Source organism: Haliotis cracherodii, unplaced genomic scaffold (genome assembly GCF_022045235.1).
Source record: "Haliotis cracherodii isolate W230 unplaced genomic scaffold, xgHalCrac1.p SCAF_20, whole genome shotgun sequence".
NCBI lineage: Eukaryota > Metazoa > Mollusca > Gastropoda > Lepetellida > Haliotidae > Haliotis > Haliotis cracherodii.
This window is the reverse complement of record NW_027266276.1, coordinates 4783008-4810901: the sequence shown is the minus strand read 5'-3', so window position 1 is coordinate 4810901 and position 27894 is coordinate 4783008. Positions and strand designations below refer to the sequence as shown.

At 43.2% G+C, this 27894-nt stretch overlaps 1 protein-coding gene across 3 annotated transcripts in view; it reads right to left on the bottom strand.

Moving 5' to 3' along the window:
• The window catches only part of LOC139470235 (extracellular matrix-binding protein ebh-like), a 165602-nt gene that overhangs the window by 30933 nt on the left and 106775 nt on the right, over positions 1–27894 (bottom strand). For 2 of the 3 annotated variants that reach the window (XM_071252558.1, XM_071252560.1), the window contains 13 exons: positions 24231–24272; positions 16056–16288; positions 15359–15478; positions 14445–14630; positions 13972–14160; positions 12616–12804; positions 12178–12333; positions 11770–11946; positions 10022–10186; positions 8407–9660; positions 2698–2826; positions 2101–2214; positions 291–1709 (listed from right to left, as the gene is read on the bottom strand). In XM_071252558.1, the coding sequence (XP_071108659.1) occupies positions 291–1709; positions 2101–2214; positions 2698–2826; positions 8407–9660; positions 10022–10186; positions 11770–11946; positions 12178–12333; positions 12616–12804; positions 13972–14160; positions 14445–14630; positions 15359–15478; positions 16056–16288; positions 24231–24272 (4373 nt within the window). The remainder of the gene's footprint in view (positions 1–290; positions 1710–2100; positions 2215–2697; positions 2827–8406; positions 9661–10021; positions 10187–11769; positions 11947–12177; positions 12334–12615; positions 12805–13971; positions 14161–14444; positions 14631–15358; positions 15479–16055; positions 16289–24230; positions 24273–27894) is intronic. The other variant, XM_071252559.1, reaches the window with a different exon arrangement.

Below are 27894 nucleotides of genomic sequence, written 5' to 3'. Positions count from 1 at the left end.
CTGTAAATTGGTCTGTGCCAGGCCACCTTGCATGACCACCTGATCCAAGTTAGTCAAGAAAGCAATGCTGGGGACCAACTCACACCCAGGGTCCAGTTCCAGAAAGAGATCGTAGCACTACCCCTGTCATAAGCCTGTTGAAGTATAGAGTTACAATCATCTCAGTGGTAAGATTGCTTTGAGGATTTCAGTTCCCAAGTTATCAAGCTTAAAGTTTTGTGCCAACATTCTGAACAGCAAATGCTCTTTAATTTTTTTAAAAATGAAACTCAATCCAAAGTGCAGCTTACCTGTCCCTTTTCAAAGAGAGCCTTGATTTGTTCGTCTCTCTCGGCCAGCTGCACAAGGGTCTGCTCCAAGCTCGTCTCCGCAGCCAGCAGCTTCTCCCTGGTCTTGCCTAGCTCTGCCGTGACCTCCTTCACCTTCTGCTGGGTCTCGGCCAGGACTCCCATGTCGGGCTGCCTCTCCTGGATCTGGTGGATCTTCTGGATCTCCTCCTCCAGCTTCCCAGCCTCCTCTCGCATCTGTTGTTTCAGGTCTTCGTACTTGGCCTCCAGTTCTTCTATTCTCAGGTTCTTCTCCTGGACCTGCTGCTGAAGGATGTGGAGACCCCCCGTCTCTAGCTGCTGCTTCTGTTCTGCACATTGTGATTTCAGTTCTATGATCTTCAATTCCTTCTCCTCTATCTCCTTCTGAAGGTTTCTCAAACGTTCACTTTCCTCTGAATCAATCTGTCCTGAACTTGTGTCGGTTTCCTTGTCTTTCAGTTCTTGTTTCAGTTTTGCGATGAGTTCTTCTTTCTCTGAGAGTTCATTCTTATCATAATCTAAGTTTTCTAAATATTCTTGCTTTTCCTCCAGCTTTGTTTCCAAATCTATGACAGTCTGCTCCAGCATGATCTTATCAGTAAGGAGTTGGTCATACAGCTGTGTCTTCTCACTCAACTGTTTACTGAGATCTGACTTTGCAGGAGTAGCTTCAGAATTCTCTAAACTCAATCTGGCCAACAATTCTTCTTTCTCATGTAAAGCTTCTTCAAGCTCACTTATTTTCATATTCAACTCTTCCATGATATTCCTGGTCTCATTGGCAATGTCCACATCTCCTTCAATGCTGCAATCTCTTTCAGCTGGGACACCTTCAACTTCATCGATGAGATCAACAACAATCGCATCTTCTTCCACAACCTCTCCACCATCAATCCCTGATGCATCCCTTCCTCTCAGTCTTGTCTCAAGGTCCTCAATCTTCTGCCTTAGTTCTTCAACCTGCCCTTCTTCAATGCTTTTCTTCTCTTCCTCCAATTCAACAATCCTCCTCTGGAGCCTCTCCACCTGTCCCCCCTCCTCTTGGCCAGCCTGCTGCTCCTCAAGCCAGACCTCCTTCTCTTGGAGTTTACCCCGAACATCATTCAGCTCCTTCTGCTGTTCACTCAGTCTCTCTTTCAGCTCCTCCACTTCAGCTCGGACACTGTCCAGCTTCTCTTCTTTCTGAGAAAGCTCTTCCTGGAGTTGACTGATGCTGACCGAGCTGGACTCCTTTTCCTGCCCATCTTCATGACTGAACTCCACTGATGAACTCTCTAGCTTCTGTTGAAGAAGTTTGACCTCTTCTTCCAAGTTCTGTTTGGCAAGCCGTACATCATCCAGGGTCACTTCAGTGTCAGCTAGCTGTTGACGAACTGTGGACAGCTCGCCACCGATGGTATCCTGGTTAGAAAGAGAAAATCCCGGTTATAATCTGACACAAGGTTGCAATTTGTCACACTACCAATGTTATAAGCACGGTTATTAAGCCAAGACTGCTGCCTGATTTGCTGCATCCTTGGACATGTTGGAGTAGGCAAATTAGTAATCAGGAGTATAAGGATCGTTAAACATCATCAGGGTACTACTATGTAGAAACAAATTACTTCACAACATTCAAATCTAACCAAACATGGACATGCCCAAGAAACCGACCATTTAATGTCTTATGATGTGTGTTTCTCTCTACATATGTTTGGGAGTTTTGTTGGAGTGTGTATGTGTGTGTGTGCGAGTGTTTTACACTGATCTTAGCAATATGTGAGTCGTGTGTTGATGTTGAGACATGTGTTACCTGTAACTCAAGTTTCTCATTCAGGACGTACAGCTCCTCCTCCTTCTCCTCAATGATGTTCACCTTGGCCTGGATTGTCTTCTTGAGACTCAGAAGCTCAGCGTCATATTTATCCTGAAAACCAGCACAACATTAATCTTAGATACATGCTGCTGCAACACTTCGATTTAGGCTAAAAAATCAATCAGGCCACAGACACACATTGTTTGGGACAATCTGCCCGATCCTTCAAAATAGCTCAGATCTGATTATTTCTGACATTTTTTATATATTTTTTAGCAAGTTGTAGAGTAGGAAGTACCAAGGAAAGATATATGCACTTGCTCACTAGCACGGGTTATTTAATCTCAAGGATGCCCAAAAAGTCCTTATTTGGAATTCAGAACCAGTATGAGTGAATGAGTATGGATTTTCGCCCCTTTTAGCAATATTCCAGCAATATCACGGCAGGGGCACCAGAATTGAGCTTCACACATTGTACCCATGTCTTGAATCAAACCGAGGTCTTCATGTAACGAGCGAGCGCTATAACCACTAGGCTACCCGACCGCCCCGTTGGTTGGTAAACATTTCTGGCTGACTTCTACATCAGAGTACCTGTAGTTCAGAGGTGGCTCCCTCTGGTGGTATGCGGGATTCGGTCAGCTCTCGTGTGAGTGTCTCGATCTCCCTCTCCTTCTCTTCTAGCATAGACTGGACAGTGTCGAAGTCCTTCTGCAGCTCAGTCTGAAAGTGCCATGTTAGTTGAACACATGCACGAATCAGTTTATCACTGTTTGTTTATTGTATAAGTGTAATGGATACTCAGCATAAAATATGAAGCATTTTCATTTTTCTAAAAGGTTTTTGCACTTTTTTCAACTATTAATGTATCTGGTGATGTGGAAAAAAACAGAAATAATTTCACATGGTTCTGAGAAGAGATGGGACATCATACATTTATATATACAAATAAGATTTTAAAAACAGTATAAGATAATGCGGCAAACTGACTCTTTGACTGGCAGATGAGTGAGTGAGTGAGTTGGGTTCAACGACATTTTGAACAGTATTCTAGTTATATCACAGTGTGTCAGTTTAATGTGAGGGGAAAGCCTGAAGTGATGCGGGTCTCAGACATTTACCACTTTGGCGGAACCCACAAGCACAGGTATGGTGCTGACAAACCTAGAAACATAACCGGGATTTGAACCCACAATCAATGGTTTCCGGTGTGCCCAATGGATGCATCTCAGGGACTTGAGACGACTGGGCCACCCGATGCCCTGACTGGTAGCTGAACAACATCAAGGGTCATGACGCAGCTGGACAAGACCCATGTGGATCACAGTAACATCTAGGGACAAGCACAGGGAAGCGGCCATGTCAAGTTGGAGATGGTCTTGCCACCAACAGGCAAAAGTTAGCTTGGTACAATATAGAAAACTATGATACAGTGGTTAAAAAGCTGGCAGAAGCAACCTGGATAAGTTTACACATTAAATAATAATTGTCCATTGATACAGCATTAGGCTTAACGAACAGAACACATCCATAGCATAGCATCCCAGTCAATAAATCAGTGTGCATTGAGTTACATTCTCAACTCCCTAGGGAGTATACCCCCCAGCCTGCTGTCATATGCTAGACTGGTTTCATTTCCTTATCTGCTGCTGCAGTGCCCTGATAAGATGTACAAGCAAGTTTTAGAATTATTATAATTATTATTCTAAGCACACCTCAGCATGTGTTGCCACTGCAAGCAAAGGTGCTGATACTGGGAGAAATATTTCTGAGTCTGTGAAAACTGATTTTGATCACAATCATGGCTACCCAGTACCCAGTACATTATGGTGAAAGTTTGAATTGTTATTGAGCATACTCTGATGTGTATTGCTGATATTATTCCTGCATCACTAATAACTAAAAAGCTCCAAACTTTACATCAATGCCAAAAACAACTGCCTTAGAAATCAAAAACATATCAAGCACCCGTTCTCATCATTTTGAGCTCAGATTTTACCAACTAATCTGTGAAAATAGAGAAAGTAACAATTGTAATTTTTTCAGAAGGAATCAACATTCATATATCTCTCAGTGTACAGAGGACAGATTCTTGCTGGAATCTAATACAGATTCAAACACAGTCGCAATCAAGTCCCGTTTAGAGAGAGTCAACTGTCATACATACAAAATGCAGGCAACTTGTATAATACACTTGTTCTTGAAGCAGGTTTTAGTGACAAGCAGTAAGTGTATGACAAGCATGAAGCTGAAGACTACAGGTAAATCTTGTACATATAATTCAAATTTGTAAAATTCAGATGGGTTTTAGTGTTTAAAGAAGTTTGGGATTTCAAAATTATTTTCAAAAATTCAGCTAATGAGGAAAGAACTCTATTGTAAATAACTGCTGTACTTCACTTCTTGACTCTTTTCAAATTAATTCAGCAGTTTGTGGGTTGACTAGGAGGCGTCATGTACATGTCAACTGTGTGTGTAGCTCCATGCAATCACAGGCTGAGTCTACATAGGTACAGATTACTTTAGAATCAAGTATTTACTATGATGCCAAGTATCATGTCTTTAATAACAAATATTTGTTCTTCCTAACAAGTTACCCGCCGTGATATTGCTGGAATATTGCTAAAAGCGGCGTAAAACAATACTCACTCCTAACAAGTTATTAAATTTGTGCAATATTCAACAACTCTTTAAATAATGTACCACCTACCCTCACACAACTCATCAAATGCCCCCACTTCACATAGAGATTGTAATTTTTATTTTCAGGACATAAGAACCCAGGAAATGAATAATAATTAACAGGAAAATCAGTTAACGTTCCAAAATTCACAAAAGAACAAGATTCATTTAAAACAACATACCTCACACGATTTTAACTTTCTAACTTCCCAAGTTGAACGAAAAAACTGCCAAGGAATATTCCAAGAGGCCATCCTCACAAGAAAGTGATGCCAACATGCAGACAGAAGCAGACAGACGCAGACAGCGAGGGGCAGAGGAGGAGGGACTGGAGAGAGACTGACCAGATGACCATGCAAACATCCCCTTGGGGGGCACCTTGTGGGCGGGGCTACTGCAGGATTGCTACACGTCTACATCTTCAGGTTTCTAGCATCACATGCATCTGGTTGGATTTTATTTGAGGAAGGTAATAATTATATGTCATACATTGAAATTACATGTATCTTTGATTTAGCTTTAGCGTGCAAACATTTTTTATGCATCTGAATTATTATTATTATTATTATTATTATTTGAAGTTGGGTGTTATTATTATTAATATTAATATTATTATTATCATTATTATCATTATTATTATTTTTATCATTATTATTAATAATGGAAGTTGGGTATTATTATTATCATTATTTTTATTATCATTATTATTAATTGAAGTTGGGTATATCTTGACCCAGTGTTTATTCATTTGATTAAAGATCATTATGTTAAAATTATTTAGAGTTTAATCATGATAGATCATGTGGCATATAACAAACAACTTGACAATATTCAATACTTTGGTTCGCAATAAATTCTTTTATTAAAATGTTTGTTTGAAAACTTAATATCAAAGGGTTTTGTTATTTTATTCATTGAAAATACAACTATGATTTTTTTTCACAAGATGTATTCGATTTAGATATGATGATGTCTGACACATATAATCAACCATTCAAAGAGATGCATCAAGCTCCCGAAGCAACGAAGAAATGTATATCGCTTTGTGGAAAACAACTCAAACACTAAACATACATACTGTACTTCCTGAACATCTGTGATGATAGATGCTGCTACTTAACACAGCATAACACAGCTAGAGATCACTGATTAGCTACATCTGGCTTGTATATTGCATGTATATTTCACCAGCAATATGTACACCAGGGCATAGTGATATAGCTGTATCACACATCTGGGTTGTATATTGCACGTATATTTCCCAGTGAGTGATATGTACACCAGGGCATGGTGATATAGCTGTAATACCCAGCTGTTGTATAATCAGCTGACATCACAGAGGCAGTGGTTACACACAGATTAATTGCAAGTCTACCTCTGTGTACCATGGTAGTAGTGAGTGTGTGAGTGAGAATGGTTTTACCCCGCTTTTAGCAATATTCCAGCAATATCACGACTGGGGGACACCAGAAATGGGCTTCACACATTGTACCCATATCGGGAATCGAACTTGCCTCTTCGGCGTGACGAGCGAACGTTTTAACCACTAGGCTACCTGACTGCAACACCAAGGTAATAGTCTCCTATGATTATATGTTAACATAAAAAATAATTTCATGGCTTTGCAAACATGTGATTTCTATTTTTAACATATCTTCCATGACAGGTTATGTGACACTCAAGGATTATTCACTTACAACCTAAACTGGATATAGATATGACTTACTAGTTAAGCAACTGACATTTTAACCAGTTATATCAAAGCCATTTCATAGTTCTTCAGTATCAATGCTTTTGTGAGGCTAAAGTTCTGTCTATAAAACACCTCATCAGAATTCAGGTTATTATTGGTCATAAGGCAGTATTTAAAGTTAAGACATTTGTATTCATACTCTACCAGTAAATACAGACTAACTACCAACACAGTAAAACAAACCAGTCACTTTATTTTCTATTTGCCCATTAAGTATTTCCCTGCTAAACGTTTCTATGGCTTGATCAGCCAGCATTGTTGTGTTATGGACAAGTCATTCATGAAGCTTGAAAAAGTCTTAAAAAGATAAATACAAATTCTGTTTTTCTTTCTTAACATCACTTGTATGTTTTTTGGTTGTTTTTTTATTTCAAGATTTTGTTGAAAAATTAACATCATACCATCACTGGCAATATTTTTCACTTTTGCCTTCCTGTCTCTGGTCAGATTGACCAAGATAATTGGTCATCCTAAAACTGGTATGGCCAAGCAGATTCTAAATCTTAACAAACCAACATGCTCAGAGTGATCCAAGTGCTATAGCTACCATTAACGTCTTTAACATACAAAGAATACAACAGTTTTCAGTTATACCACGGCATGTCTGCGTAACATGAGAAGAAAGCCAGAAGAGATGTAGGTCTTACACACAGGCCAGATTTTGCTTCACAAACCAAGAATCATAATAGTGCAAATTTTAAATTCGAAAAAACAATTTAGCATACTAGGGGAGGCAATTCTGCACAGGAAATTGCAATGCATTAGGGGATTGCTTCACTAATACGCTGGATAAAGCAATTAGAGCTGACACTGACACAAGCCTCTGTGCTTGTGGGTGCTGAGCTCACAGTCCTGTTGAAGAAAATAATCTAGGATTTCTATATTGTAAGTCTATAAAATGAGGTTCCTGCTATACCAGCCCCTGAACAAATGTCAAGCAGTCCTTCACTGACACGAGTGTCCAGTAGTGACACTATCCCCTGTACAGCGGAGACATGGGGTGAGGTGAAATGGGGTTTTAACGTTGTGTCCAAGATTATTGAACTTATATAGCAACATGCATTCACGTATGTGTGAGTGGCTGCTTGTACTAGCCGGACTAATGCTGATTTTATATAGCTAGCCTATGAGATACCACGCTGCAGTTTAACATGAATGGTTGGTTGGTTTGGTTTGTTCTTTAACGCTGCATTCAGCAATATTCCAGCTATATGACGGCGGTCTGTAAATAATCAAGTCTTGACCAGACAATCCAGTGATTGACATCATGAGCATCGATCCATGCAATTGGATATCGATGACATGCATCAACCAAGTTAGCGAGCCTGACCACTCGAGTCACCTGTTACGACAAGCATAGTCACTTTTTATGGCAAGCATGGGTTGCTGAAGATCTATTCTACCCTGGATCTTCATGTGAATGCCCAACTCAGACACAGTATACTGACTCTGAGCTGACCAGTTCTTGTTTTAGCCCCTAAATGACAAGTGCCAGGCAGGGTAACAACAAGTACCATCTTTTAACAGGGACTGAACCCCTACAAGTGGTAGTGGGGTGGCGAAAAGTGCAATATGGCCTCCATGCTAGAAATGTTGTTGAGGCATCACTGAAGACTACCAGGGTGGATGCCATCCTTCAATGTGCATTTTCTGCATTTTAGGGGCCATAAAAGTGTTGTTTTGTTTCATAATTTTTTCATAAAAAAATAAAATAAAATATGTTTTGATTTTGACTTCAAAATTATAACTGCTATTGCTCATAAGACCTATATTTCCTTAAACTGCCAATATTTTGGTTCATCTGGAGATGAAAAGGGGTCATCTCAAAAGCTGGAGAGAGGGACAGACATCCACACAGACACCAGTACCTGGAAGCCGGTGAGTGACTTGATCTCCTCCTGGAATGCATCCACTTGGACGTTCACCTGCTCCAGAGCGAGCTGTTTGTGGTCTCGTTCCTCTTGAAGGTGATTCAGCTCTGACTCCCGCTCACTCAGATGACCCTCCAGACTCTCCCTCGCTTCATTCGCCTCAGCCAGAGCAACTCGAACCTCCTTGAGCTGTCTCTGCAACTCATTGCTGTCGTTGTTGCTTTGAAGGTGAAGTTTCTCTTCAGCCTCTTTCAGAGCTTTTTGAGCCTCCTCCAGTTGTGTTTGATGATCAGGGTTTGGTTGAAGCTGTAGCTTCTCCTGAGCATCATTCAGAGCCTGCTGAACCTCCTCCAGCTTCTGTTGAAGTTCACTGTCCTGAGCAATAACCTTCTCTTCAGCTTCTTTCAGAGAAACTCTGGTTTCTTCTAGCTCTTTCTGAAGAACAGACATCTTCTCACTGTGTTCAGCATGTAATTTCTCCTTAGCATCCTTCAGAGCTTGATGACTTTCCTCAACTGTCTGCTGAAGTTCACTGTCCTGAGTTGTAAGCTTCTCTTCCGCTTCTTTCAAAGATATATGGACATCTTCTAGCTGTTTCTGAAGCTCAGAGTAACTGTCACTGTCCCCAGATTGTAATTTCTCCTCAGCAACTTTCAGAGCTTGCTGAGCCTCTTCAAGTTCTTTCCTCAGCTCATCAACATTCACATCATCCTTATCTGTTAACTTTTCTTCTGCTTCCTTCAAAGCCTCCTTTGATTCCTTCAGTTCTTTCTGGAGGTCACTATTCCGAGCATCAGTTTCTTTCAAAGCCCCCTGCACCTTCTGCAGCTCCTTTTGCATCTCATCAATCTGCTCCTGAGCTTTCAGTTGTTCCTGAGCCTCCTTGAGAGCCTGCTGTGCTTGCTCCAGTTCTGTCTGGAGAATCTCCATCTGGTCCTTCTCATGAGACATCTCGACTTTGTCCTCAGGAATCTCTTCAGGACTCTGTTCCTGGTTCTCCTCAGGACTTTGTTCCTGGATCTCTTCAGGACTCTGTTCCTGGTTCTGCTCAGCATCTGTAAGAGCCGTCCGAGCTGATTCCAGTTCCATCTCAAGCTTCTTCACTCTTTGCTCCATTTCAGTTTTCAAACTGATTTTCTCTGCCTCCACTTCCGTCAGAGCTAACTGTGATGTTTCAAGCTCCTTCCTCAGATCAGACATTTCATCCTCTTTCTGAGCTATGGTCTCCTCTAACTCCTGTTGGAAGTTGGTCTGAAATCAAGTCAGTTGTTGACCAAGACATACCTCTAATAGAAAAGTCTTTCACATAATGGTGCTACCAATAGCAGCAAACGTTCATGCAATTCTCCCCTCTAATCTCTTATTCCTAAACTCCCTTTCCAAAATGATAATTAAACAGTTCATATTTTGTAAGCTGGATATTCAATGTTTCAGGAAAATATCTGCTTGACATCCATTTCTAAAACCAAGCTTAACCAAACATCCAAGGGGGAGATAATTCTAAAATAAACCACATGAAGGCTAGGTTTTCCCACACACCAATCTAGAGGGTGAAAATTCTACGCTGAATTAGATCAGGCAACCACCACCACCAAGCAGAGGACAGTCTCACCTTCTCTGTGAAAGAAGACTCCAGTAGACTTCGGTCAGCATCTGTCAGAGACATGTCTCCGAAAAACTGACTGCCACGGTTGACCGATGACAGTTTCTCCTGTAACTCGGAGATTGTTTCAGCTTTCTGGCGTAGCTCTTCTCGAAGTAGTTCCATTTCATCATTCTAAATGACATTTGATTAATGAAAATATCTAATTTACAAAACAATCACCTGTTTCCTTCATTTTACATTTTCAGTTTCTGTCACAAACAATTATGTTAAATGTTACAGAAATCAGTGGAAATATGTTTTCCTCTCCTTCAATGCATGTGTCTGTATTCACTTCAAGAAAAGGGTTTCAGATGGGATTCTTCTTGATTATTATCTTTATTATCTTTGCATTTCTCTCTCACTCCTACGTCACTCCATCTCCTCCCTCCCACACACCTGCATTTCTCTCTCACTTCTACCTCACTCCATCTCCTCCCTCCCACACACCTGCATTTCTCTCTCACTCCTACCTCACTCCATCTCCTCCCACACACCTGCATTTCTCTCTCGCTCCTATCTCCCTCACACACACCTGCATTTCTCTCTTGCTCCTATCTCCCTCCATCTCCTCCCTCCCTCACACCTGCATTTCTGTCTCACTCCTACCTCACTCCATCTCCTCCCTCCTCCCACACACCTGCATTTCTCTCTCGCTCCTATCTCCTCACACACACCTGCATTTCTCTCTCGCTCCTATCTCCCTCCATCTCCTCCCTCCCACACACCTGCATTTCTCTCTCACTCCTATCTCCCTCCCACACACCTGCATTTCTATCTCGCTCCTACCTCGCTCCATCTCCTCCCTCCCACACACCTGCATTTCTCTCACACTCCTATCTCCCTCCCACACACCTGCATTTCTATCTCGCTCCTACCTCGCTCCATCTCCTCCCTCCCACACACCTGCATTTCTCTCACACCCACCTCCCTCCGTCTCCTTGCTCTTTCCTTCCCACACACCTGCATTTCTCACTCATACCTACCTCACTCCATCTCCTCCCTCCCACACACCTGCATTTCTCTCTCACTCCTACCTCACTCCATCTCCTCCCTCCCACACACCTGCATTTCTCTCTCACTCCATCTCCTCCCTCCCACACACCTGCATTTCTCTCTCGCTCCTATCTCCCTCCGTATCCTCCCTCCCACACACCTGCATTTCTCTCACTCCTACCTCACTCCATCTCCTCCCTCCCACACACCTGCATTTCTCTCTCACTCCTACCTCACTCCATCTCCTCCCTCCCACACACCTGCATTTCTCTCTCACTCCTACCTCACTCCATCTCCTCCCTCCCACACACCTGCATTTCTCTCTCACTCCTATCTCCCTCCGTATCCTCCCTCCCACACACCTGCATTTCTCTCTCACTCCTACCTCACTCCATCTCCTCCCTCCCACACACCTGCATTTCTCTCTCACTCCTACCTCACTCCATCTCCTCCCTCCCACACACCTGCATTTCTCTCTCGCTCCTACCTCCCTCCGTATCCTCCCTCCCACACACCTGCATTTCTCTCTCACTCCTATCTCCCTCCCACACACCTGCATTTCTCTCACACCTACCTCCCTCCGTCTCCTTGCTCTTTCCTTCCCACACACCTGCATTTCTCACTCACTCCAAGCTCCCTACCCTCTCCTCTCTTTGCTCACTCCCTCCAACACACCTCCCACACACCATACAGCTCAGACTTCTCCCAGCCCTGTCACCCACCTCTCTGACACTGTCATCAATGATAGAGGTTGCCTCTAGTGCCATCTGAAGTTGACTGATCTGCTCTGACAGATCATCGATTTCCCGGTTCTTCTCATCCAGCAGGTCCTGTGTCAAGCGTGGCAGTCCGACCTCGACTGAATCTTCCTGGTGTCCAAGAAGCTTCTCCACCTCCGCCTGCACAGAGTGAGTTAGTGAGTGAGTGAGTCATTGATACTGGCTTAACTGGTGCCCCATACCTACCACCCCCCTCCCCACTTCAAAACCAGAGTCATTCAACAGACTTGCACAGGGACTTAGTTTGAAACTGTACAAAACTGGAACTCTGTCATAACGCAGTAAGTGTTAATTGGATGAACCAGTGCCAGATATATTATATCATGTCTGGTGTAAAAGCCACTGACATACCTTGAGATGAGCATTCTCCTCCCTGGCCTTGAGAGCAGGGTCGACAGAAGCGTGGTGGTTGCTCTCATCCAGCTCCGCCCGGAGTCTCTGGAGCTCCGTCTCCTTCTCCTGCAGCTTCTGCTTCAGCCCATCCTTCTGCTCCTGGAGGCTGGTCACCTGTATTATCATACAGTACAGTGGAATAAGTGAGTGAATATGGTATTTTTTAGAATTCTCTTTAAATAATATTTCAGCAATATCACGGCGTGAGACACCAGAAATACGCTTCACAGATTGTACCCATGAGGGGAATTGAACCCAGGCCTTAAGCGTGACAAACAAACGCCTTAACCACAACGGTTCTCCACCGCCTGTCAGTACAGTATATTGTACACATGACATCAGTACACATCTCCTCCCTCCATCTATCTCTCCATCTCCTTCATCTCCTTCACCCACCTCCTCCTCTTTCATCTCCAGTGACTCCCTCTCCACCGCCAGCCTCTCCCTCAGCTGTGATGCGTGGGTTGCCGTGGGCGCCTCCCCTCCGTAGTGCCGCATGTCATCCAGCTGGTTCCTCAGCGCTGAGATCTGCAGGAGCTGCTCTCTCACCTGCTGCTGGAGGACGTCCTTCTCCAGGGCCAGTTCCTGAAGGCAATACACAGTCAGTATCACAGCCTTGGACAGTATATCAGATACATCACAGCCTTGGACAGTGTAGCACAGCTTTGGACAGTATAGCACAGCCTTGGACAGTATAGCAGCTATATCACAGACTTGGACAGTATAGCAGATATATCACAGCCTTGAACAGTATAGCAGCTATATCACAGCCTTGGACAGTATAGCAGCTATATTACAGCCTTGGACAGTACAGCAGATATAGCACAGCCTTGAACAGTATAGCAGCTATAGCACAGCCTTGGACAGTATAACAGTTATATCACAGCCTTGAACAGTATAGCAGCTATATCACAGCCTTGGACAGTTTAGCACAGCCCTGGACAGTATAGCACAGCCTTGGACAGTATAGCAGATATATCACAGCCTTGGACAGCATAGCAGATATATCACAGCCTTGGACAGTATAGCAGCTATATCACAGCCTTGGACAGTATAGCAGATATAGCACAGCCTTGGACAGTATAGCAGCTATACCACAGCCTTGGACAGTATATCACAGCCTTGGACAGTATAACAGTTATATCACAGCCTTGGACAGCATAACAGTTACATCACTGCCTTGAACAATATATTTGTTACATGACAGCGTATCAGGAACATTCCACAGGGCCAGTTCCTGCAGTCCAGGACAAACATTACAGCCAGTCAGTCAAACACAGCCTTCCCCAGTATATCTGTTACATCACAGTGCACCATGTGGTGAATCAAACCTGGATCTCTGACATGACAGGTACACAGAGTGAGCTGTTCTCTGAGGCCTGTTCAATGAAAACAGACAGAAGCTCACAAATAAAAAATAACACTCAGCCCAATACTGGATTTGAACTCAGATTCCAGGCATTAAAGGATGATAGGAATGGGCTTCACATAGTGTACCTATGTGATTGTCGTATTCGACATAATTAGTGCCCCGCTCTAATGAGCATCCCTATTTCTAACTTTGAGAGCGATATTTGAAACTGGGTTTTTCAGCAGACCCTTTCATCCTTCGGCTGTGAACTCCAAAAACACCAGAAACATGTGACACAAACAGTCCCTGCTTTCCTGACCTCTCATTACTTCCATGAAATCAGCTTTCAAAGTATGTCAAGTTTTATCAAACAGAAGACAAAACCATAGTGACAATCCTACCTCTCCAGTCTTCCTCGTCTTCTCCAGTTCTTCCTCCAGGGTGATCTGTCTCCTCAGCGGACTCCTCCGGTCTGGAGACATCAGGTCGGGTTTAGGGAGTGGCTGCTCGGCTGTGGAGTTGAGCGAGCTGTCTGACGTTTCATCGGGCACCGGCCTCAAGGACAACTGCTTCTCTAGTCTCACAATTTTCTGGAAACACCAAGAGTGACATAAATGTGTGATGAAACATCTATGTAATTGCTCATAGAAATATACCACCTTCACAAGGAATTTTCGGAATTTTGAATATAGAATCAATTTGAACATTAAACCTCAACTTCATCAAATGCTAGTCTACCAATGCATGACTAGGAAAACAGAACCTCCGTGGAGATATCATTTCATCTCACGCATGCAGTATCTCCTGGTGAAACAAGAATTGGGTAATACAAATATTTTCTACATTTGCAAACAAATTCATGACGAAGACCCACCTGCTTCAGCACATGCTCCAAGGCAGCTCTCTCATCCACTTCCTTCTCGAGCTGCGTCACCCACTCCTTCAGCTCAGAGGCTGTCAGCTCCTTGTCCTGAAGGACCAGGCGTAATCTGCGAGTCTGCTCGTCGAGCTCCCCCTCCACAGCCAGACGGTCCTGAAGCTGCTCGGACAAGTCCTGCACCTGCAACATACACCACAACACTAGTCAGACGCACAACACACCACACAGATTTTCTTCCGTACCAAATGGATTGAGTTGGGAAGTCCTAAAAAGATGGTGAATGTACAAGACCCTTCCTCCCTTTGAGGCCGGCCCTGGCCACTCTGTTTACAGTCAGACACACCACACAACACAAACAGAAAGATTGTGAATGTCCCTACCTCCCTTTGAGGCCGGCCCTGGACACTCTGTTCCCAGTCAGACACACCACACACCACACACCACACACCACACAGCACCAGTCAGACACACCACACACCACAAACAGAAAGATTGTGAATGTCCCTACCTCCCTTTGAAGGTGGCCCTGGCCACTCTGTTCCCTGTCAGACACACCACACAACACAAACAGAAAGATTGTGAATGTCACTACCTCCCTTTGAGGCCGGCCCTGGCCACTCTGTTCCCAGTCAGACACACCACACAACACAAACAGAAAGATTGTGAATGTCCCTACCTCCCTTTGAGGCCGGCCCTGGCCACTCTGTTCCCAGTCAGACACACCACACAACACAAACAGAAAGATTGTGAATGTCCCTACCTCCCTTTGAGGCCGGCCCTGGACACTCTGTTCCCAGTCAGACACACCACACACCACACACCACACAGCACCAGTCAGACACACAACACAGCACAAGTCAGACACACAACACAGCACAGAGAAAGATGGTGAATGTACAAGCTCCTACCTCCCTCTGGAGCCGGCCCTGGGCACTCTGCCTTTTGTCTCGATCCTGCAGCATCTCCTGGAGCCGCTCCACCTCTCGCTGGTAGTCCTCCCGCTCCTGTTCCCGCTCCCCAGACTGCTCCTGAACACACAAACACCAACACTCACTCTTTGTTTTACCCCTTTACGTCCAGCGCCAGACAGGGCAACAAAAAGTACTGTCTTTTACAGTCTTTTGGTATGACCAATCCTGGGATCAAACCAAACCCCTTCCCCTCTCCAGCTACTTTATCCACCAGACAACAGAGGTGGTTTTGTACCAACCAAACCAATAATAGCTACGACTGTGGGATGATCGTCGTAACGCTAAGATTGTGAATGGGACGATATAATGATTTAAACTCTACAACAGCAGACACAACTCAATATTCACGTCCACATACACCCAGGACCCGTGAAGATCTGGGGTAGAATAGGTCTTCAGCAACCCATCATTGCCGTCAAAGGCGACTGTGTTGTCGTAAGAGGCGACTAACGGGATGGAGTGGTCAGGCTCGCTGACTTGGTTGAAGCATGTAATCGTATCCCAATGGCGTGGATCGATGCTCATGATATCAATCACTGGATTGTCTGGTCCAGACTCGATTATTTACAGACCATCGTCATATAGCTGGAATATTGCTGAGTGCGGCGTTAAACAACAAACAAACAAAACTTACAGCCAGAAACTGTTTGGAGGCCTTCAGCTGTCTCTCCACGCTGTCCAGCTGGAGGCGAAGGTCCTCTATTTCTTCCCGTTTGCGCTCCAGGCCCTGTTCATGGAGCCGCTCCATCTCCTCCACACCATGCTCCAACTCATTGATACGAGACTGGCTCCGGTCCAACTGGTGTTTGGTTTGCTTCTCTAGCTCCTGTTTGTCCACGGTCAGACTCGTCACCTCAAGAAGCAGCGCTGGCAGCAGATACCACAGATCAGAGCTATGTTCACAAAGACAGCTTACACTTCACACTGTCGTAAGTCTATATTATACATAATATAGCAACGGTCGTCATCAGACTTAAGTCTATATTATACAAAATATAGTAATGGTCGTCATCAGACGTAAGTGTATAACGGTTGTCATCAGTCATAAGTCTATATTATACAAAATATAGTATCGGTTGTCATCAGACGTAAGTGTATAACGGTTGTCATCAGTCGTAAGTCTATATAATACAAAATGAGTAACGGTCGTCATCAGACGTAAGTGTATAACGGTTGTCATCAGTCGTAAGTCTATATTATACAAAATATAGTAACGGTCGTCATCAGACATAAGTGTACAACGGTTGTCATCAGTCATAAGTCTATATTAAACAAAATATAGTAACGGTCATTATCAGACATAAGTGTATAACGGTTGTCATCAGTCGTAAGTCTATATTATACAAAATATAGCAACAGTCGTCATCAGACGTAAGTGTATAACGGTTGTTATCAGTCATAAGTCTATATTATACAGAATATAGTAACGGTCGTCATCAGACGTAAGTGTATAACGGTTGTCATCAGTCATAAGTCTATATTATACAAAATATAGCAACAGTCATCATCAGACGTAAGTGTATAATGGTTGTTATCAGTCGTAAGTCTATATGATACAAAATGAGTAACGGTCGTCATCAGACGTAAGTCTATATAATACAGAATATAGTAACGGTCGTCATCAGACGTAAGTGTATAACGGTTGTCATCAGTCATAAGTCTATATTATACAAAATATAGCAACAGTCGTCATCAGACGTAAGTGTATAACGTTTGTTATCAGTCGTAAGTCTATATTATACAAAATGAGTAACGGTCGTCATCAGACGTAAGTGTATAACGGTTGTCATCAGTCGTAAGTCTATATAATACAAAATGATTAACTGTCGTCATCAGATGTAAGTCTATATTATACAAAATATAGTAACGGTCGTCATCAGACGTAAGTGTATAACGGTTGTCATCAGTCATAAGTCTATATAATACAAAATATAGTAATGGTCGTCATCAGACGTAAGTGTATAATGGTTGTCATCAGTCGTAAGTCTATATAATACAAAATGAGTAGTCGTCATCAGACCGGTCACCTCAAGGATCAATAATTTTATTGAGTCATGATCATCGTCAGAATGTCGACCTCATGGAGCACGGCCATGTTTCCAAAGATATATTAGATTTAAGACCATTAGAAGTCTAAATAAACTAATTGAGTCATGATCATCGTCAGAATGTCGACCTCATGGAGCACGGCCATGTTCATAAAGATATATTAGATTTAAGACCATCAGGAGTCTAAATAAACTAATTGAGTCATGATCATTGTCAGAATGTCGACCTCATGGAGTACCGCCATGTTCACAAAGATATATTAGATTTAAGACCATCAGGAGTCTAAATAAACTAATTGAGTCATGATCATCGTCAGAATGTCGACCTCATGGAGCACGGCCATGTTCATAAAGATATATTAGATTTAAGACCATCAGGAGTCTAAATAAACTAATTGAGTCATGATCATCGTCAGAATGTCGACCTCTTGGAGTACGTCCATGTTCCAAAAAACATCTTAAGCCTGTCAAAATCTATATAGTGATTGAGATGTCATCAGTGTGGTCATGTCAGAGAGCAAGGCCGTGTTCCTATAGACATCTTTGTGCTAAGGTTGTCATGTGCTAAGGTTGTCTTGTCCTAAGGCTGATGCCTATTAAAGTATATGAATTACAATATTTGTTGTTTGACATCTTACCGAAACATGCACCAGTGAGGGAACTAAATGTCTTTGTTGACACAAATTTTTTTCATCATTTAAACCCCCCTATGATTGCCAGTGTTTTTGGGTCTTGGATGAAATAGATGATGGATGAGGCCATCGCCTATGGTAGTCACAGTTTTTGTAAAGCTTTAAGAGATAAGATAGCGATCTGATTGTATACCACGTTTCATTACATATAGAAACAAGGCTTTGATATAGGCTAGTGGACACACTTGCCTCGGGAAGATGCTGGAAACTAGGCTTTGATATAGACTAGTGGACACACATGCATTGGGACGATGAAGAAACTAGGCTTTGATATAGGCTAATGGACACGCTTGCCTCGGAAAGATGCTGGAAACACAAACTGACTGGGGCTTGGTAAGAAGTATGCTGTGTTGTCACAGATGGAAAAGTTGAAAAAGGGCTGTGGGCGTGTCAGAACTGTGAGTGTGTCGGGGCTGTTGGTGTGTCAGGGCTGTGGGCGTGTCAGGGCTGTTGGTGTGTCAGGGCTGTGTCAGGGCTGTTGGTGTGTCAGGGCTGTGGGCGTGTCAGCTCTGTTGGTGTGTCAGGGCTGTGTCAGGGCTGTTGGTGTGTCAGGGCTGTGGGCGTGTCAGGGCTGTTGGTGTGTTAGGGCTAATTCAGGGCTGTGGGCGTGTCAGGGCTGTTGGTGTGTCAGGGCTGTGTCAGAGCTGTGGGTGTGTCAGGGCTGTTGGTGTGTCAGGGCTGTTGGTGTGTCAGGGCTGTGGCTGTGTCAGGGCTGTTGGTGTATCAGGGCTGTGTCAGGGCTGTGGCTGTGTCAGGGCTGTAGCTGTGTCAGGCCCGTGTCAGGGCTGTGTCAGGGCTGTTGGTGTGTCAGGGCTGTTAATTCATCAGGGCTGTGTCAGGGATGTGGCTGTGTCACGGCTGTGTCAGGGCTGTGTCAGGGCTGTTGGTTTGTCCAGCCTGTGTCAGGGTTGTTGGTGTATCTGGCCTGTGTCAGGGCTGAAGGTATGTCAGGCCTGTGTCAGGGCTGTGGCTGTGTCAGGGCTGTGGCTGTGTCAGGGCTGTGTCAGGCCTGTGTCAGGCCTGTGTCGGGGCTGTGGCTGTGTCAGGGCTGTGTCAGGCCTGTGGCTGTGTCAGGGCTGTGGCTGTGTCAGGCCTGTGTCAGGGCTGTGGCTGTGTCAGGCCTGTGTCAGGCCTGTGTCGGGGCTGTGGCTGTGTCAGGGCTGTGTCAGGCCTGTGGCTGTGTCAGGGCTGTGGCTGTGTCAGGCCTGTGTCAGGGCTGTGTCAGGGCTGTGGCTGTGTCAGGGCTGTGGCTGTGTCAGGCCTGTGTCAGGCCTGTGTCGGGGCTGTGGCTGTGTCAGGGCTGTGTCAGGCCTGTGTCAGGGCCGTGGCTGTGTCAGGGCTGTGTCAGGGCTGTGGCTGTGTCAGGGCCGTGGCTGTGTCAGGTCTGTGTCAGGGCTGTGTCAGGGCTGTGGCTGTGTCAGGGCTGTGGCTGTGTCAGGCCTGTGTCAGGGCTGCGGGTATGTCAGGCATGTGTCAGGGCTGTGGGTATGTCAGGACTGTGTCAGGGCTGTGTCAGGGCTGTGTTAGGCCTGTGTCAGGGCTGTGTCAGGCCTGTGTCAGGGCTGTGGCTGTGTCAGGGCTGTGTCAGGGCTGTGGCTGTGTCAGGCCTGTGTCAGGGCTGTGGGTATGTCAGGCATGTGTCAGGGCTGTTGGTATGTCAGGACTGTGTCAGGGCTGTGTCAGGGCATTTGGTGTGTCAGGCCTGTGTCAGGGCTGTGGGTATGTCGGGACTGTGTCAGGCCTGTGTCAGGGCTGTGGGTATGTCGGGCCTGTGTCAGGCCTGTGTCAGGGCTGTTGGTGTGTCAGGCCTGTGTCAGGACTGTGGGTATGTCAGGCATGTGTCAGGGCTGTGTCAGTGCTGTTGGTGTATCAGGCCTGTGTCAGGGCTGTGGGTATGTCAGGCATGTGTCAGGGCTGTGTCAGGGCTGTTGGTGTATCAGGCCTGTGTCAGGGCTGTTGGTATGTCAGGCCTGTGTCAGGCCTGTGTCAGGGCTGTGGGTATGTCAGGCATGTGTCAGGACTGTGGGTATGTCAGGCATGTGTCAGGGCTGTGTCAGTGCTGTTGGTGTATCAGGCCTGTGTCAGGGCTGTGGGTATGTCAGGCATGTGTCAGGGCTGTGTCAGGGCTGTGTCAGGGCTGTTGGTGTATCAGGCCTGTGTCAGGGCTGTGGGTATGTCAGGCATGTGTCAGGGCTGTTGGTATGTCAGGACTGTGTCAGGGCTGTGTCAGGGCTGTTGGTGTGTCAGGCCTGTGTCAGGACTGTGGGTATGTCAGGCATGTGTCAGGGCTGTGTCAGTGCTGTTGGTGTATCAGGCCTGTGTCAGGGCTGTGGGTATGTCAGGCATGTGTCAGGGCTGTGTCAGGGCTGTTGGTGTATCAGGCCTGTGTCAGGGCTGTTGGTATGTCAGGCCTGTGTCAGGCCTGTGTCAGGGCTGTGGGTATGTCAGGCATGTGTCAGGGCTGTGTCAGGGCTGTTGGTGTATCAGGCCTGTGTCAGGGCTGTGGGTATGTCGGGCCTGTGTCAGGCCTGTGTCAGCGCTGTTGGTGTATCAGGCCTGTGTCAGGGCTGTGGGTATGTCAGGCATGTGTCAGGGCTGTTGGTATGTCAGGACTGTGTCAGGGCTGTGTCAGGGCTGTTGGTGTGTCAGGCCTGTGTGAGGCCTGTGTCAGGCCTGTGGCTGTGTCAAACTAATGTGATCTGAAACATCTCCCTGGGTTTCTATACACTACTTTCCTCAATCACCCCAGAATAAATATGGCTAATGTGGGTTGTAGTGGTAATGCTATATCTAAGTCAACCAATGAAATGAAGATTGTGATTAAATCATGAATTTAGACCCATGTCTATCAACGACCTTTATGAAGCAGTGAAGGTAATGTTGAAGTCTGCAGCTGTCCAGAACCCTTACAGTTCCAGCTGGATCATGAGTATAGAGTGAAAGTGTGAAACACGCACACAAGTCAACAGTGCTTTGATACTTAGTTTCACAACAGTCAACTTGTCAACTCTTGTGATGTGTGCGAAATACGCATCAGTCGGAAAGAGCACATTAAATCTCCGAAGTAACTAACTAACTAATTTGTGATGTCCGTGTGCGAAATACTCTACAGTCGGAAAGAGCACGTTAAATCTTCTACCGGTATATCAGTCAGACTTGTGATGTGTTTCATTCCAGGTCGCCTTATACACGGAGTATAGGATTTTGGGTTGATTTTTAAGGCGTGTACAGGGGGGTCGTTTTATACGTGGGGTCGCCTTATACACAGCGATATACGGTACATGTCTGATGCCACAACAGCCTTGTCAAGTCTAGGGAGCTCACATGTGTGATGTCACAACAGTTTTGTCAAGTCTAGGGAGCTCTTACATGTGTGATGTCACAACAGCCCTGTCAAGTCTAGGGAGCTCACATGTGTGATGTCATAACAGCCCTGTCAAGTCTAGGGAACTCTCACATGTCTGATGTCACAACAGCCTTGTCAAATCTAGGGAGCTCACATGTGTGATGTCACAACAGCCCTGTCAAGTCTAGGGAGCTCACATGTGTGATGTCCCAACAGCCCTGTCAAGTCTAGGGAGCTCACATGTGTGATGTCACAACAGCCCTGTCAAGTCTAGGGAACTCTCATATGTGTGATGTCACAACAGCCCTGTCAAGTCTAGGGAGCTCACATGTGTGATGTCATAACAGCCCTGTCAAGTCTAGGGAACTCTCACATGTCTGATGTCACAACAGCCTCATCAAGTCTAGGGAGCTCTTACATGTGTGATGTCACAACAGCCTCGTCATGTCTAGGGAGCTCACATGTGTGATGTCACAACAGCCCTGTCAAGTCTAGGGAGCTCACATGTGTGATGTCACAACAGCCTCGTCAAGTCTAGGGAACTCTTACATGTCTGATGTCACAACAGCCTTGTCAAGTCTAGGGAGCTCACATGTGTGATGTCACAACAGCCCTGTCAAGTCTAGGGAGCTCTCACATGTGTGATGTCACAACAGCCTTGTCAAGTCTAGGGAACTCTTACATGTCTGATGTCACAACAGCCTTGTCAAGTCTAGGGAGCTCACATGTGTGATGTCACAACAGCCCTGTCAAGTCTAGGGAGCTCTCACATGTGAGACCACACTAAGGACTGTACTATTCACTTCATATGCCGTGAGTGCTGGAGCTCTGTGGACTGAGGTACAAAGTAAGTATGTGACACTGAGATTCAAGACAATGTGCAGATGGGGGTGGGTGCAGATTGGGGAGTAACACAACACGACAACTCACAGCACACAGGCAGCATGCAAAATTACCACCCGCTGAACACTCTGTATCTATCTCTACGTCTACACCCTAGTAGCTGAAAAATCTATATCTATCTCTAGGTCTACACCCTAGTAGCTGAACACTCTATATCTATCTCTAGGTCTACACCCTAGTAGCTGAACACTCTATATCTATTTCTACGTCTACACCCTAGTAGCTGAAAAATCTATATCTATCTCTACGTCTACACCCTAGTAGCTGAACACTATATCTATCTCTACGTCTACACCCTAGTAGCTGAACACTCTATATCTATCTCTAGGTCTACCTCCTAGTAGCTGAAAACTCTATATCTATCTCTAGGTCTACACCCTAGTAGCTGAACACTCTATATCTATCTCTAGGTCTAGGTCTACACCCTAGTAGCTGAAAACTCTATATCTATCTCTACATCAACAAACTTTCAACTCAAACTGCACAAAACAGGATAAATCTAAGTCATACTCGCTACAAGTTTCAAACCAATTTTGAAATTACATACATAAAATATACTAAAAAGCATAGCAACATATCTTTTTTTAAATATGTCATATTAAGAATATGTTTATTATTCTGAAAAAAAAAATCATATTGCGATATTCAAAAAAATGTTTCTCAAATTATGAACAGCTCCTGATCAGGTGCAGAACTAAGCTACATCTACATGAGTACAAAGCATGTGTCTTATCAAGGCCTCAATAACGAGTATATAGATGGGAGTATTCAACACCATAGCACCTGGCCTATCTGTCCATAGATAAATGTATGCAAAGCTATAGCACCTGGTCTACCTGTCTATTGATAATGTTTAGAGCACCTGGCCTACCTGTCTATAGATAAATGTATACAAAGCTATAGCACCTGGTCTACCTGTCTATTGATAATGTTTAGAGCACCTGGTCTATCTGTCTAGAGATAAATGTATACAAAGCTATAGCACCTGGTGTACCTGTGCATTGATAATGTTTAGAGCACCTGGCCTACCTGTCTAGAGATAAATGTATACAAAGCTATAGCACCTGGTCTACCTATCTATAAATAGCTGTTATAAAGCCAACTGCTGGTGTTAAAAAAGCTTGCACAGACATGACATGCTGGCAGACAATGGGGAAAGACAGAACAAATGGATGGATGATGGATGGATGGATGAATGGATGGATGGATGGATGGATGGACATAAGACTTAATATTCACTGATGCTTTAATTCAAAAGATTTACTCAAAAATGTTCAATGCCATTTTTCTTCATCTGCATATTCACATGTCAAGTTCAATATTTTGCACCCTGTTCTTTAATAAATTACAAATTCATATAAAAAAGAATTCCCTTAAATTTAGTGACCTGAAAAATTATTCAATCAGTTCCCAAACACTATGCAAGAGGCAATTGAACCCCACCCACCCCAACCCCTACCCCACCTGTTGTAGAAACCCACATTCATAACAAGGGTATGGATTGTTATCTTCATGTTTCTCGTCACCGAAATCATTATTTGTACAAAAAGACTACTGACCAAAAACAATATCTCCCTAACTCCTCCCAATTTTGTTAAAAGTGATGAACAAAATAATATCAAGAATTGTGAGTTATCTCCAATAAAATGCCAAAATCAACTTCTTGACTCAATAATAAAGGTGAAAATCATTTGCAAATCTTTTGGTAAATTTAATTGGGTTTAATGTCTTTCTTATTCTTGGGGAACTGTATGACTACATTTCTGAGCATAATGGCTACATGAAACACAAAAATAACGATGACCTATTTGTAAACCCACCTGGAGGTGTGGTGGACAACTCGGTGGGCATCGAGACTGTCGCTGTATTTGAAAAGCAATCATGCATGAAGACAATCAGAAATAAACTGTGCCACTAAGAATGCGCCAGAAGTGATCAGATGAGTATCCCTTGATGACTTGTACTGAAAGTAGTATCCCTTAATGAGATGTACTGAAAGTAGTATCCCTTTATAAGTTGTACTGAAAGTAGTATCCCTGAATGAGATGTGTTGAAAGTAGTATCCCTTAATAAGTTGTACTTAAAGTAGTATCCCTTAACAAGTTGTACTGAAAGTAGCACCCCTAAAGTTGTACTGAAAGCAGTATCCTTAACAAGTTGTACTGAAAGTAGTATCACTTAACAAGTTGTACTGAAAGTAGTATCCTTTAACAAGTTGAACTGAAAGTAGTATCCCTTAACAAGTTGTACTGAAAGTAGTATCCCTGACTGAGGATGAATGGGATGTTGTCAGCACGGGTACTTCAGACATGTACCTCAGGTACTTTTTGGTAAACAGAAATGTACCCTAGCCAAAATCAGAAGCCAGAACGGTACCCAAGGATGAGTCCATTCCGCACAGCGCTTAACCGGTTTCTCAACTCTGAACATGGAAGATTTTCTCCAGTTTCTGGATCGGAACTGTCATATTGTTAATGGGATGCGTTCCACGGTGCTATATAAATAACAAGCACATACAGTGCATTACGTAACAGTACTCTTATTCCACTGCATCATCCACCATGCATTTGTAATCAGGTGCACATGATTAGTTGAGGAATATGGACTTGTCCGCTGTTTAGGGTACCGGGAACTGTTCTGTATTCTGATTTTGGCTAGGGTACATCTCTGTTTACTTAAATGCACCTGGGGCACATATCTACAGTACCCGTGACAACGACCCCTCCCACCTCAATGAGTTGTACTGAAAGTCAGGAGGGTAACATCAATCCAATGACAACAAAGTTAAAATTGATGCCCAAAGTGAACATAACATCAGGGAGATTCCAGGAAGTCTCTGTGAGTGAGTGAGTGAGTTAATGCTTTACGTCACATCGGCAATATTTCAGCCATATTGTGAAGAGGGAAGTCTCTGTGATTCACAAGTCACATAGTACGCAATTTATACAATCTTTCTATCAGAGATTATTTTTTTAAAAAGCAAATTTGATAACATAATGAAAAGTTTAAAATTAACTTCATACCAAGATTATCATTAAGTTCATAACTTATCTGATCACTTCATAGAAACATATCATATATAAAATAAATACAATACTAAATCTGTATATAACTAAAATATTTTCTGCACGTTATTAGTATTTTACTATTGTGTATGCTAAATTATTTATTAAATAACTTTATAATTCTAATCTAAAGGAAAGATAATATGATATAGAATCATAAACATGCAAAGACATTATTAAGTATGAATCATGCAAAAGAGTTATATGCAATTTTATCAAGCATTACATGCAACCAAAAGCTGATACATTTCATGCAAAGCAAGCAAAACTATTAATGCCGGGATCACTACTTGAGTTAAACAAGGGGATGTACTAAGTCTTCATTTATTAATACAAAATGCAGACAATCTGAGTTAAAGCATGCAAGGTGCCAGAGATAGCTCTATGGCATCATATAAGGGTGTGCTAGTGCTTCAGTGAACAGGGCAGGGAGTTTAGTCTATGTTTCATATTAAAGTGAATATTTATAACAGGCATCAAGAACATAGGAGGGACAAGGGTTAACGCTGCTTCCCAAAACACACAATGTCTTAGGATGGTATATGCTGTAGGTTATTGAGCGGAATATATGGAAATAATAATAATTTTGCATTACATATAAAGGCATATAATTTCATTATAACAGTCCAGTTTACCTCAAGATTGACAAAACATCAATTGCATTTGCACTTTAGAAAATATCATAAAATTCAATGGCATTTTTTAATATTAAAATGACAAGCAAAGTTGAGTTCTTTTCCCCAAGCAACCAGAAAAACTGCTCAATCAAACATAAGGCCCCATTCCCAAATTGTTCAAATATTATTTTTTCCAATAACAATAATTCCAAAATGTAACAACATTGCCATGCTAAAATTTCAACAAATAAATTCAAAATAACAATGCACATATATATACAATGTATGTATAATATAAAATACAATACAATATAAATGTTGGTGCTTACCCCTTGAAATGATATACTCGAAAGTGTTAACAATGTACAATCACTGTAGACACTTTAACACTGTGTGTTTGTAGTGATCAGATTAACTAAAGGTGCATTGTAATAGTAACCCATCACCATCCCACCTTGCAACAGAATCCACTGCATCACCAGACACACAATGTGTTGTCTCGTACACAAAAACAAACTAAAAATCATCAACCTTTATTATGGACAAAAATCCACCATGTAAATAAGGTCACAAAAATTAAAACGTAAGTGCATACATTTGACACCTCATTTGAAAAAACCAACAAGGAAAACAAAATTAGTTTTCATAATTTGAACCCTGTGCAAGATGAATAAACAGACTACTCTGACCTACAACTGCCCTACAAACAAAACCTAAAACTATTATTTATGAACCATTCTGAACAATTCTGAACCATTCTGAAACATTCATACAGTTCAAAAAGGCTAATGTTTCATGCATGTATAAGTACAGTGACCCAAAGCATCTGGTAGTGGTGAGAACTGTGTATGTCAACCATTTACTTCAACACTACTTCATCCACACATCAAGCTCAGATAAACCTGACCTTCTTGCAAAGCACTCAACAAGAGACAGACTTGAAGAACTCAAGAATATCTCATGAAGCAGTCTGCAATCAGGCAACCACAGCCTAGGGTATATCCTCCAAAGAATCAAACATGTTGGACTTGACATTTCAAACAGAAGGTGAACTACTGAACATTCTTCTGATTACCATTTCCTCTGACTTCCAATAACCAAAGGTCTCCTCGGTCATATTAAACATTAGGATTCAGATCCAATGTCTTAAACACCCAGGACAAATATAACAAAGATTTCATTTTTCAGGAAGGGTAGGTAACTCTAACATTTCACTTGCATTGCTATTATGAATTTCTTGTGAATTCAACATAATTCCTATTCTCTGTACTAATGCAAAATAGATGAGAATATAAGACATTTGATGCTTCAATAACTGTATATATTTTTTGGCAAAAAGCGAGAAACAATCTGAACATTTCAGAGCCTGGTATGTTGAAAAACATGGGAGGTAGCCAAGTGAACCGTCACCATTAGATGGGGCAGGTATATGAGGAGAAGGGCACAAGGCAAAGAGCTGACTACACTGGCTATTGCTGGGTTAAAGTATGATCTCCAAATCAATTTTAAACTTAAGTTTACAAATTATACAAACCATTTTATCAAATCCTGTCTTACTGTGCAAAGGGTTCATGCTTATTACAAGTTTTTAGATTATTTAAAAGTTCAATTCTATGTAAGGGTCATAATGGACAGGAAGTGCAGTCTACATGAAGAATGGGTTCTGCATGATGAGATGGACATAAAACCAAAAGAGCAGCTAAAAGCAAATGTATGTTTTGCATTAACTAGTGCAGCAGCTAATTGCCTTACAAGCAGTAAATATAAACCTGCATGGTTTCCTCAAACCTTTCACTGACTCT